The sequence below is a fragment of the Conger conger genome, chromosome 4 (genome assembly GCF_963514075.1).
Source record: "Conger conger chromosome 4, fConCon1.1, whole genome shotgun sequence".
Taxonomy (NCBI): Eukaryota; Metazoa; Chordata; class Actinopteri; order Anguilliformes; family Congridae; genus Conger; species Conger conger.
In genome coordinates, this window is record NC_083763.1 from 9133529 (window position 1) to 9147476 (window position 13948).

Genomic DNA, 13948 nt, shown 5'->3' on the forward strand with positions numbered 1-13948 from the left:
AATAAAATTAGGCTAACTTACAGGTTACAGCCAGAAGGCTAGCTAGCTAGGACAAGGTCAAACGAAAATAGAATCTGGCCGCTGTGACCAGTCTAATACCTTAAAAGTTACGTTAACTTATTCTTATTAATATAGTCAGGTAGCTAACTTGGCTAAAGTTAATGGTAGAACTTCACTTGCAAAGTAAGATAGCGTTAACGAACAGTAACAGTCACTTAAGCATGCAACATATTTGCACAGAGCCACAAATCTGGTGCTAGCTATCTAGACGTTGGCTAACGTCAGTTTAATAATGCTGGTGGCATTACTTAGCCTAAATCTTAACCAGTTAGCAACATCTGCGGATCCCTACGCTAGCTATAGCTATTGAAAAAAACTGGCTGAACAGTCAGCTAGATAGAACACCCCACCCCCCCACACACACACGCACTGTACGTTAGCTAGTCAGCCAACAAGTTGTTTATAACACTGCTAGACTAACTATAGTTCGTAGTTAGCTAGCTAGTATATGACACGAACGCCAGCTTAGCTAACAGCAATTCAATTAGCTAAGCAATCTAGCTAATTACAACACTGGTGGTGTTAGCAAGTTAGCTTTCTGCTAGTATAACGTTACCTGAATAGCTAACGTTAACGATAGAAAAATGAAGAAAAAATACTGGATACTCACAACTCCAACGTTGTGGATAGTATATCCATTTAGTGGAGATGTAATTCACGTATTGGTGCCTAACTGAAATGTAAGAACCTTGGGGTGAATCGAAAAATGCGTCAATGTTTATATTCGCTTCTTTGACATTTCAGACGACAGCTCTCCATGTCGTTCCCAACTGTAGCACAGCGTACGCTGTTTGCGTACCTCGCGACTTTACAATGACACATTCACAGCGCAGACATCTTAACAAGGTTGAAGAATCTCAATTCTACGTAACCTCGTGTAGATAGACCAATCAGCAACGACGAAATGCATACGGTGAATAACGGGGACAATGCTTAGAATGATACGCCTTTGCTATGCCTCAGGAACTGAATCAATGCAAAGTCTATTACCCAGTTTTAGGCGATAGCTTTCGACGAGCAAAATAAAATACATAGATATTATATTGCAGTGGGTTTATCAACTAATCATATCAACTAATTATCAATGACGTGTAGCACAGCGCTCCAATTTAACTGTAACTGTGACAACTACAGTACTACGTATAATTTTGACAGCTAAGGTAGTGAGATTGACGTTTGTTTGAATTGAACCAGGTATAAATACACAATAAATACACAACATTCTACATTAACACACATCAGTGACGTACGGTTAGGAAACGAGTACATTTTTTGCAGCCTCTTATCGTAGGAAGATAAGATACCCCTAATTTATCATAATCAATTTGATAGATGTTCTTATAAAGGTCTTAAAAAGCACACCGTAACCAGGTAAAGTAACAAAGGAAATCTGGTAACCGAAGCCAAAGAATTCCAATTGTCAGGGGAAGCCCACTAACTAACATAACTTGTATATTTTCTTTCTGGACTGTGTAATATGTGGGCAGTGTCATTGTGAAAATATCGTGCATTCAGAAAAGTAAAAACATATTTACGTACTCCGGTGTTTCAAAATGTTTACAAGGTTCACACAAACACACGGACAACAGATTGTTTGGCAACTTATTTATCCACCATACATATTAACCATGCTCAAATTAAGTGATGTATATATATTTACATAGTGGATTGCACTTAAAATACAGAAACCATTGCTGAAAGAGGAAGTGAATGAGAAAGCACAAAAAAATCATTTTCCAGTGTTGCAAGTGGACATTTCAAAACAAAATGATTAAAGTCATTTCTGTAAATCAACTAATATGGTAATTGAGTTCAAACGCAGCATTTCTGCACGCGAGGGATTTGGCTAATTCTGAGGACTAGTTTTCTAGGAATACTTTTGACTTGAAATGAAGATCCATTATGAGGAGGTCGTGTGATCAAGCATACAAAAATGAAAAGGTTCACATTCAGAAATGTTTAATCTAGGCTGTAATAAACTGCCTAATAGTATTGGCTGAATATACGTAACGGTTTTCCTTCTTCGGACCACATAAAGAACGGTACTATTTTTTATGTGACCTATGAAGAATAAAGACATTTGATTATTCTCGCGTACAAGCATAGCTTCTCTATGAATTGCACAACATTCTAAGCATTGCATTTCTATGCGTTCTGAGTGTCTGTTTCAAGATCAGTTTGTTTGTTAGGAAATACCAGAATACTTGTGGTTTCTGAAATGTTTCAACAAGGCCACAAGCCGTCTCTTCATAAGATCATGCCAAAAGCTCAGACCTTGTAAACCAATTAAGAGACTGTAGCTAACGTTAGAGAGAGGTTATATACATTAACGTGATAGGTATTGCTTCCATAGTAAACTTGCTATATTAAATCATGAGTCTAATATACTTTACAAGGGAGTATTAACATGCAAAAGAGCAAAAGGGCAACCATATACTACCCCATAATTCGCTGATAAAAAAAAGGATACAATTTTACAATGTAACCTGAACTTTGACATATGCAAGTGTTTGCAGGGCGTGAAATTTAGTATTATTAAGTAAGAAGCTCAGGGACTCAGAATGAATAGTGTTCGAACATTTGTTTGCCGATCAAAAGGAAAAACTCAAGTTTGGTACAATTTCATTGGTATCTGATAATGAACAAATTAACCGAACGGTGAAGGTTCAAGTTGTCGGGTGTGTGACAGGAAATTACTTGCAGGAACGCCCCAAAAAGCATTTCTACCAGCTGGAGAGAACATAAGGCATTTAAAAACTTTTGCTAAAGTCATGTCTTCCCACAAATAAGCAGCACTGGCAATCGTGATGGAGAAATCTTCTTGATAAGAAACTGAGGATTGCACCCTTCGACAACACTGCTTCTCCATATGCAAAACCGGACTTATTTTTACTCATATAAAGGCTAACTTGTCAACACAATCTTTAGTTGTTTGTTTAACAAGGCATTTTTCAACACGTGTGGTATACATTATTTTAAGATAGTACTAACAAAATTTGATTGGCAGGACTACCGTTTCTGTTGCAGTAAGATAGTAAGAAAGATCCATCCGATAATGTAAACTGACTGCAGAGGAAACAGGAACTCTTATTAAAAGGTTAAAGAGCGCATATCCGGGGACTATTACTGATAACAGAAGACAGTGAAATTAGAAATGTCACATCCACTTGTCGTTTTGACAGCTTACTGTTCTGATGAGACCGACCACAAATGAATGCAGCCTTCCTTTGGTATCTGATCCCAACAAGACAATTAATTAGCCAACCTCACACACACATACACACACACACACACACACACACACACACACACACACACACGTGCAAGTCAGCCATTGTGTAATTCTACTTGGATCCCTACAATTCTGGCTCATTTCACGCCCTGCTAAGAGCCCAGGTAATGCGAGTGCCCAGCCAACACAAAACGTTCTCGCAATGTTGTGGCAATGTTATAATATCGACAAAGCGTTCCAATAACTCCATGAGAACAGTCTGGTGTTAGCTGGCTGAGCGACACGGCCGCCTGAGAGACTGATCCCTCACCATCCCTTCCATAAGAGCGGGTCACATGATCAGTGCCAACACAACTTCCCAGCGCCGAAGTAAAATCTTGTCACAGTTTAAAACAAACAAACAAAACAAAAATAAGAGAGGAAATGTTCAGGTTGGGGAGAAAAAAAAAAAAGGGGTCGCAAAACTGAAAAGGTACAGGGAAAAAAAAAAAAAAAGGAGATAGGAATGTTTGCCATAAAGTTACAGCTTCAGAAACCAGGAAGAATTTCCACTGAAAACACGGGAGGGGGGTGAAGAGAAAGCAGCAGCAGCAGCACAACACAGGGGCAAAGCGGAGATGAATGGTGTGAGGGCACGAGAGGGGAGGAGGGGAGGAGGGGAGGGACTGGCTCCTGATGGGGGTTAGGGGTCAGGGGTCACGGGGTCACGGGGTCACAGGTTCTGACAGCACTGCAGTTTGTTGCCTCTTTGCCCGTCGGTGGTGGGCGGAACGCTGATGTCCACTACGTTGTTGCCCGGAGACTCGTCGTGTGCCGACCGGTCGGCGATCTGCTTCTGTGACACGATGCGGTAGATCTCTGCAGCGGAGAGAGGCAGCATGAATAAGCAGCAGGTTATTGCAGTTACAACAGGAGATAAAACACTGCAAGTGCTCCGCGTGAAACCCTGAGAATGTGTTACGAACCAGATATTACCCAAAACCAAATAACTTCTGTACCTGTGAGAATGTTCTTGAAAGCCTCTTCTACGTTGGTTGAGTCCAGCGCTGATGTCTCAATAAAGGACAGGTTATTCTTCTCTACAGGTGGAAAAAAGGAGATAGAGTCAGAGATAAACAGACAGTGGGGATTGTGCTGATCGCAAACGCTAATCCACAGTGCACTTTGCTGATGGCTAATGCAAATGATAACCCACAGTGCGCTTGGCTGGTGGCTAATGCTAACACTAATCCACAGTGTGCTGGGCTGTTGGCTAACACTAACCCACAGTGTGCTTGGCTGGTGGCTAACGCTAATCCACAGTGTGCTGGGCTGTTGGCTAACGCTAGTCCACAGTGTGTCTGGCTGGTGGCTAACGCTAACCCACAGTGTACAGGGCTGGTAGCTAATGCTAACGCTAACCCACAGTGTGCCCGGCTGGTGGCTAAGGCTAACCCACATTGAGCCCCCTCAGCAGGGCGGAGCGTTACCTGCGAAGGCGCGCGCCTCGTCGGTGGGCACGGCCCTCAGGTGGCGCAGGTCGCTCTTGTTGCCCACCAGCATGATGACGATGTTGTTGTCGGCGTGGTCTCTCAGCTCCTTCAGCCAGCGCTCCACGTTCTCGTAGGTCAGGTGCTTGGCGATGTCGTACACCAGCAGGGCCCCCACTGCCCCTCGGTAGTACCTGAGAGAAGCAGCACAGGTTCACACACAGGAAGACTTGTTCCTACAGCCCCTTAGCTCAGCTCCATTACCTTTTCCTCAAAGGTCTGCCAATTTCCTGTTCCCCTCCAATCAGTGTCCTTTCATGCAGCTGCGTGAATTCTACTCCCTAGAGCCATAGGCTACAGCTCCGCCTCCACCTCCCCCCTCCTCATTTAAAATCAGTCAAATCTACTCCCTGTCCTCCAAAAATTCCCCCTGAAAGAGTCATTTCACTCGCATGCGTCATATCACGGAAGCTAATGCTGCGCTAACTTTGGCCCCAGTGTGTTTTTAGGCCTGATGGGACAGGGAGGGACTTAACCCTTTCAGGTGTAGGGTCACAAATATGCAAATCGTGTTAGCTGAGCATTCTAATGCCGATTCTAATGCATCGATTCCTACTGGTAATTCAAAGCAGCAAAGTTCTGGAACACTGACTCTGAATTCTGAAGAAGGTTACTCCTTCAAAGGGCTAAGGAGGAAGGGAAGCTTCTGCATTTAACATTTAGAAGAAAATACATATTTAATACTGAGCATATCGGTTGTCTGCTTTGGTGTTGCATCCTATCACTGTCAGAAGAATGTAGCCACTGTGCATGATTTGCTGGAACAATTCTCACAACATTTTTTTTTTTTTTTTTAAACGCTACTCATAAAAAAAATTTAAAAATCCATACACAATCCAGCTCATGAACCACTGCAGTGATGTGCAACACTGTGGCATATACTGCGCGATCCTTGGGTAGCTTTTACGTTTCTTTCTCAGAGGTTCATATATAAAATAACATGCCCTGTGAAGCCAGTCACACCGCATATGCAGCTGACAGGCCCAAAATCCTGAGAGGCTCCACTGAATCATTGACTTGCGTGACTTCAAATGCTGTGGAAGGCCAAAGGAAGGAAGGGAACAGATCCAGCACAGCAAAGGCAGGAAAACACTCAGCAGATGTGCTGTCAGCAGGGCCGAGTCAGGCAGCCATACTGAGATCTACAGAGGCCTCCACTGTCCTCCATTTCAGTCACCCCCCGCACCCCCCGCACCCCCCCCCCCCCCCCCCCGCCTAAAACTCATCCAATTAAATCAAAGTACAAATATTATCTGTACTTCCACAAACCTGTATCTCTGACAGAGAATGTTTAGGTCACACTTCTACTTTAAACAGCCAACACCGTTAACTGTATTGCCAATAAAACATTAAGTTGAACCTAGGGGCTGATAGCAACAATTAGTTTGAATAAATTATGAAATTCAATAATACATTTAACTACATTATTATTTTCTTGCATGAATGTAACAATACTGCATAGACTAATAATATAACTTGGATATTTAAGCAAATCAATATTGGTATCAGAAACCAAGGAAATAGTAAATGCATGCAAATTGAGACATCCTACAATTAAGTCTAATAATATGTAACAACTCAGAACTAAATTAGGCTCATTTTAATACAAAGCTGCAGAAGAAGAGAGCAAACAGGATCATTTTTAATTGGTCTAATTGTTTGCCAGCTCCATTTTATTTTTAGTCAGACCTTGAGACACCAGTTCCTCAAATGGTATAGATACCTCTCTTTGGTAGTGCAACAGGCAATAATTTGCATCAAGGTGGTCACTGGTTCATATCCTTCAATTCCTGCTGAATTTTAAAATGCGTCTCACAAGTGAGCAATGCATTTGCTTGCCTAACTTTGGCCATTTTTATTGTAACCATACTAGTTGATATACAGAGATCTAATTGACATCACTTACAGAGATGTCAAAAAGCAAGGCTGCTTGGGAGTGCAGTTCCAATCCTTGTTGAATTAAAGCACATTTAAACACATCTCACACGCAATCCTTTCATGAAACATTTTTGTAATGCACCCAAGGTCATCTTTAGTGAGTGATATAGTCAATGTTGACCGAGCAAATATTTTATTAGCCACTGAACTACAATTCGAACAGTACATTGTATTCAGGTTCCATATTTTCCTTGAAACCTCTGAAGTGAAACATTAACATTAACTACTTCTGCAATGTAACTGCTGCTTGCAGGTGTATTAAAATACAGTTTTAAGGTGTGACCAGATTAGGTGAAAGTATAATCATTCACAAGGATGATCATTCAATTCACTCTGCGTCCTGAAAGAGGTCAAGACACCCTTTTTCCTGCTATGGTGTGGTGAGGTGATATCCCAGAATGCCCCCAGGCCCTCTGTGCCTCCCCCTGATGTCACTTCCTCCCGCACTCACGCTGAGGTGATGGCTCTGTAGCGCTCCTGTCCCGCCGTGTCCCAGATCTGGGCCTTTATCGTCTTCCCGTCCACCTGGATGCTCCGGGTGGCGAACTCCACGCCGATGGTGCTCTTGCTCTCCAGGTTGAACTCGTTCCGTGTGAATCGGGACAGCAGGTTACTCTTCCCCACGCCAGAGTCTCCGATCAGCACCACTGTGGTGAACACGCACGGTCAGAAACATGGAGCCTCACAGGCTTTCAGCAACAGTTACAGTTATTTAGCTGATGCTTTTATCCAAAGCGACTTACATTTGATCAGACTAAGCAGGGGACAATCCCCCCTGGCGCAAAACAGCTGGACCTTGTGGCTACACTCGCTTGAACCACAAACCTTCCCGGTCCCAGTCATGTAACTTTACGACTAGGCTACAGGCTGTCCAAGTAGTGTATCCAAGAGCAGGGCTCTTGGCTAACATTTTTTTCCAAGTGGTAACAACTTAGGATCACACTAACAGGAGTAACAATTAGTAAATGCACACCAAAAAAAAATATTCTTCCAGTTCAGTGTTCAGGAGCAAATTCCCATAAAATGGGAGCATTGTGGAGCCCTGCCACAGAGGCCTGGCGTATATGGGGGGACAGGCCTCCCACAATTTCACAACGCAACCGAAGACACCTCTGTCTGAGTCACTGGAAGCGTCTGAAGAAATAGCTCAGCTTCTGCCTGCCACCATCATGTCATCATTAGTCATTCACCCAGCGCCGACACACCAAGAGCAGAAGCCACCACAAATGCTGCCTTGCAAGGGAAAGGCGGTCGCCCCCCCCCCCCCCTTTCCCCAGATTAGCACCGTGACACACTCAAATCTAGGACACCAGAATAAAAGGGTTTAACCAGTCAATCGGCAGAGGTAGGCAGCAGGGGGCCCGCATCACAAATTGCCCTCCTTTCAGTCCTCCAAATGTAGTCGGTTAATAAAGTAGGCAATATTTTCAAAAGCCCAGTTGCTATCCTATAATTGACTAGCATGCATTTGAATACATCAAAATATTCAACAACATGTAGGACTATTTAATTTAATAGTAGCAGACTTATTACTGGCCTGCTTTCAATTGAAAACAACAGCAGGATGTGTCAAGCAATTAACACCTGGCAATATTAGAAGATGGTGGGCCAATTTCTGAATAACTAATGGCAACATATCAGTTATATATCAAGCCCAACTTAACTGCAGTCAGTTTAATACCAGGTGAGCAATGCTGAAAGTATTCTTATTACCATGTTGTAAAGTATTCAGCACTTTGACAAAGCCGATAACTGAGTAAGTCATGCACAGTCCAGAGTTATGACAAACGTGACCTTTGATCTCGGCACCAAGAGCCAACAGGCACGATTCTAGTCCTTCAGCATTTTCATAAGGAACAGCTCAAATCCATGCAAATCTTTACACCGGAAATCACGTCCAGTGTAAAAAGGCAAGATGACACGCCTAACCGACAGGAAACTCTTCTTGGTTAATTTCAAGCAATGCTTTAAATGCGTCTATGCAAAACTGTGGTTATCATGGGCGGTTTAATAGCTGCAAATGACAAAATACCTTTCTGTGACCTCTACTAAAACTTTTACATATAACAGTGTGCGTGTATTTTGGAAAAAAGAATTCCATGTGAACTAGTTCAACGTTTCCTTGTTGTAGTAAACTCTGGACTTGTCTGTTAGATAAGTTAGCGGGTACAGTTAGCTGACGTTACATCCTCTCTCACAACACATGAGTACTCATGTCAATAACGTTGCCTGCCAAACACAAGGCAAAATAGGAACACGGACATAGGGGTGTTTACAACCATTTCATAACTTGAAACAACGGTCTACGCAGCCACGGTTGTTTTGTTGTTGCTGTTGAATGAATCTGCTAGAGATTAAATGTTGGTGGAACATTTGTTGTTTTGGACGTAAAGCATGCTGACCATCCAAGCTGGCTTCATAAATTAAGTTGACGATTGCTAACGTTCGCTATCTTGCCAATGCATTTTGAAATAACGGCAGCCAGTTCCTATGTTAAGCATGATCGGGCGGCTCTTAGCCTTGGGAAATGGATAGCTTGGACTGACATAAACAATATGGCTAGCGTTGTTTCGATAACGTTATCGTGTCTGGCGTTTTGCTAAAGTAACTGACTCCCACAGGGCAAGGAATTTAAAGTTAAGCCATCCCTGTCTGTATAAATCAGAATATTGGGGGGCTGGCAAGCAAGGTAGCCGTAGCTAAAAGGCTGCTAACTAAAAGAACCCGTGTGGTAATTCCACCAAGAGAGATTATCAATAGTTAACTCGCTAGCCATCAAGCTAAACATGAATAGTTGCCATTTGTTCATGATTGTATCCGTTGTCATAACAATAACGCCATCTACAAAGTTCCGTTTGTAAGCTAGCTAGCACACTTAGGTGTAGCTATCTCTAGCCAACGCCAAACTTTCTTAACGTTAGCTTGCTCTTGCTAACTGGCTGCCTGTAGGCTAACTAGCAAATCACAACATCGCCGTAATTAGTCTATAGGTGGATAACAGTAGCTAACTACCTAGCTAACTATGATGTAGCCAAATAATATACATCAACATATGATAATTTCGAAACAAGTCCATACGCATATTCATATGGCTAGAAATGAGCCAAATAAACATCGCTAACGTTAGCTTCTGGACTTTATTTTCGTGAATTGCTGCAATCCAGTGTTGGTCCTGGAATACCGTTAGCTCTAAAGCGGAACTCGTATAGGCTAGCTAGCCTAGCCAAGTAGCTAATATTAGCATATCGTCATACCGTTCCGTTCAAGAAAATACGCATAGCTAGCTAGCTATGAAACTACACGGGTTTCGGTAAACAACAGTGAACTGTTTACTGAAACAAACTACTCTCAGTACGGGTTTTATTCTTGTTATTATGTTAGTCGGCACTAGCTAACCTGCTGCAAAAACAAGCAAGGCTTCTCAGGCCGCTGTCGCGTTTCGTTCGCTAGCTAGCAAGGGTCGTTTGATTTCCTCCTTGGATTCACATCGGAACAGCTCATCACAGCGTTCAGTTTTCTTAATCTTGATGTCCTCTCTCACCTTTGAATAAATAATCATACTCATCATCCCGGGTTCCCATCTCGACGATGCCTTTTCAATGTGAATATAGCTGTCTTAGTTCGCTATCTTAGTTTTTTTGACAGCAAGAAAGGTTTCAGCTTCGCTCCCACTTCAACCGGCAGGAAACCAAACGGCTTCTGGACGGCAGAGCACGTGAGATGAGTGACACGTATGACTCCCAATTAGAAACGATTATTTTTTAATTGAGGGAAAATGGACAAATCGCATTGAGATTTCATTCACACTGGCAAATAGGAATCTTCGCTTGAGAATGTGGGTGTAGTCCAGTAGCTACAGTAACACAAACAGCCCGACTACAGTATTTGCGTAGGGGGTGGACAAAGAGCATTAACTATTTAGCTGCCCCACCTTTCCTGGAGTACTTATGTGAGCGGCTATGTAGTTAGTTAGCCAACATAACCTAACGATACACTAGTTAGCTATCGGAAATGGGAAGGAATAGTTTGTTTGAGTCACCATTGAAGTAACATAAACAGCAATCAAAGCACAAACACACTACCCTGCTTTTGTAATGTTAGTTACTAGCTGGCAATACCAAAGTGGTTTTATGTCAGATGAAAACGTTAAGTTAGATTTCTGAAGTAAAGGTAGTACAACTATATTAGAAAAGCTTCTTTGTGTAGTTTAAACTATTTAAAGGGTTAAAAGAACCAGCAACAATATTTGTGGTTACAAACAACCCATGTAACCGACAAGGAGAGATTGTTTATGAAAGTAACATGACAAATAACACAAGAAAATACATTCTCACTCCCATTTATTTGAAGCAATTTGCTGAATTGATACCTGCACATTTACAAGTTATAGTTGCGAAATGGAACAGATTCACCAATGGTGCATTCTGTGGCATATCCAAAAGGCTGAATTTCATATCTAAATGGTGAGGGGTGCTCCATTGTGGAATGTAATTAACTCTGTCATTGTGCAATATGCTACAAATTCATAAGGGTACCTGCCAATGCTGGCTAATTTCATTTCCTATAAATTGATTTTTGTGTTCAAAGGGATTGTTTCAGGTTCCCACCCGTGTCATTGCAAACTAAAAATGGTTTCCACTAGGTGTTAAGAGTACGTTTGAATGGTTCAGTCATATTTCAACAGAGGAAGGAGACCAACTCCACATGATGAAGAGCTGCTCTATAGCAATATCACAGCCTTCTTCTTTCAAAATGTAGTGAAGCAGGGATTCTACAGTTTCCATGAAGTAAAACAGCAAGCACTAGACATCAGGTCTATACACTGAACTGTGATTTAGACTCATTTTGTCTGGATTTTAGAATAATGATTGCATTTTTAAAACCGAGACGTTCACACACAAAAAAAGAAAAGAAAAGAAAAAAGAAATGAAGATCACACAAAATGTAATAATTCCCTGAATCTAGTGGCCATACAGGATAAGAATGTATATTTTCTGACAATCAATCATAAATGAACATTACTAATGTAACTAATCTTTGCAGTCCCTTGCTGGTTTCCCAAATTATAGCAGAGACACATGCATACATAAACAAAGAGCAAGTATGCATGCAGAAATGCACACAAATAGAGCCAAACCCAGTTAATTCCATAAGTTATTTTATTCACTTTTCCCCCAATTAATGTTTGTTTGCATGTACATCAAACATACCCTATTCAGAGATAAAAGTCTAAGATTTGCATCTTTTTTTCTCAGTGTGCCCAACAGTTCTGTCCAGTCAACATAGATTACTACTTATTTTCACTGTTTTCAGAGATATTTTAATACAATAACCTCACTTATACTTGTTTGGAATCCAATTTGTAAGCTGGTGCTACACATTTTTACAGATAAAAACAGCTGAAATAAAGAAATCAAGAGCAAATAAAAAATAAAAATCAGAGCAATTTCTGTCACAGGCAGTTGAGCATAAAAATAAAATACTAGCCAAGTCTGCTTAATCCTGATGAGACCAACAAATAAATAAAAAATATAAGTGTTTTAAAAATAAAGTCTCATAATACATTTAGCCACAATATGGGCAGGTAACTGTGTAAGTGATGACAGCTTTTCAACGATGTCTGTGGAAAAAAATGTAGATGGTAAAATATTAAATAAAAATATAAGGAACATTTGTCACATCAGATGTTTTATTTAATGTAATATTCATATAGTAGAATGTATTTAACCATGCCATTGTACAATATATACCACAATTTGCATAAAGGTGAGTATCAATGGCATTATATGATATTCTAATAATACAGTACATGACAGAGATTCCTTATATCTTTGTTTAATATTCTAACATATACTTCATTTTCATCTTGTTGTGATCCCAATTTACACAATCCAATTCTGTCCAAACATTACTGATCTGTTATCTTGGACCCTGAGGCATTTCTGTTCTGGTGACCACATTTCAGTTTTCTGAAGCATACGCGGGTGTTTTACGACTGCTGTGCATGAAAATGTAACTCATCTTTACACATCATACACTTTTCCCCATTCACGAGTATTGCTTCAGATGTTTCATCACTGGCCTGCAAGCTTCGCACAATTAACTTAAAGTTGCTGATGATTGTTCTTTCACTAATGTCACACGTTGATTTTATTCAAGTGCAGTACCTTCAGCCAGTAGGCTAACCACACTATGGACTTTACCACAACCTAAATCTATATAATGTGCTGAATAGTTTGTCAAAGCACCTGTAAAAAGGTAACCACAAAGAGTGAGTCAATAGGATCAGGTCAAAAACAAACAAAAAATATAAAATAATAAACATGGAGGAAAGAAACCCAGCACTTGACAATGAAAATGTTCTCCCACATCATAGGCTGAACACCAGCACAAGAGAGACACACAGATAGCATTCCCTGCTTGCAAATTACAGTTAAGCAAGAGATTAAGCAAAACACAAAGACGCATGGTACTTTGGAAACATGAGCAAATACAATATTTCATAGACAGGGAACGGTTTTATTCTGTATGCTTTCAGTCCAGAGACACAATTATAGCCATCTATTTATCTTTATGTAGAAATAGATGGATATGTACAGATATATAGTTACGTATTTCTGATATGCATTATTTATATTAAAAACATGCTATGCCTTTATGAAAAGGACTCTCACCAAAGAGAGGGTACACAGCGTTTGGAACACACACACGCACACACATTTACACACAGATACGGCTACGATGTCGAGATGCCCCGCTAGAGAGAAAATTGCATGTACAGTACAACTCTCTGACAACATTTGAGTCAGGCAACTTTTCCAAAGAAACAGCTCTGATTTAACACAATAAATATAGCTGCATTTCACTATCGTAATGTAAAGTATATGGTACAGTAAATCTGCTGTGGATCTTAATCAAGTCTTGCTAGCAGCCAGCAAAAGATTAAATAAAATACAAAATAATATTCTCCAGTTCAAATGGAAAATATATATTTTTATATATATATTTATATTCTTATATACACATCCCCAGGAACAATGATTGAAACGTTACTTGGAAAGAAAAAAAGAATATCTCTACAAAAGAAGGTCTAATGAGGTTTTTTTTTTTCTTCCCATTTCTCAATAAGGCAATCAAATACTAAATAGCTACAATTTATAAATATATTGCTGTTACACTCACTCAGTTG

General features: G+C 40.6%; 2 protein-coding genes across 2 annotated transcripts in view; both read right to left on the bottom strand.

Annotated features, from left to right (window-relative positions):
• Positions 1 to 825, bottom strand: part of marchf2 (membrane-associated ring finger (C3HC4) 2) — a 12915-nt gene extending 12090 nt beyond the window's left edge. The window contains exon 1 of the mRNA XM_061238597.1: positions 671 to 825. The gene's annotated coding sequence lies outside the window, so the exon portion shown is untranslated. The remainder of the gene's footprint in view (positions 1 to 670) is intronic.
• An 825-nt stretch (positions 826 to 1650) lies between these two features.
• On the bottom strand, positions 1651 to 10476 carry LOC133126404 (ras-related protein Rab-11B). The gene is made up of 5 exons (XM_061238599.1): positions 10301 to 10476; positions 7211 to 7406; positions 4762 to 4955; positions 4291 to 4371; positions 1651 to 4150 (listed from the first exon to the last, which is right to left on the bottom strand). The coding sequence occupies exons 1-5, from the start codon at positions 10338 to 10340 to the stop codon at positions 4005 to 4007; spliced, it is 657 nt and encodes a 218-aa protein (XP_061094583.1). The 5' UTR covers positions 10341 to 10476; the 3' UTR covers positions 1651 to 4004.
• Between the last annotated feature and the right edge of the window lie 3472 nt (positions 10477 to 13948).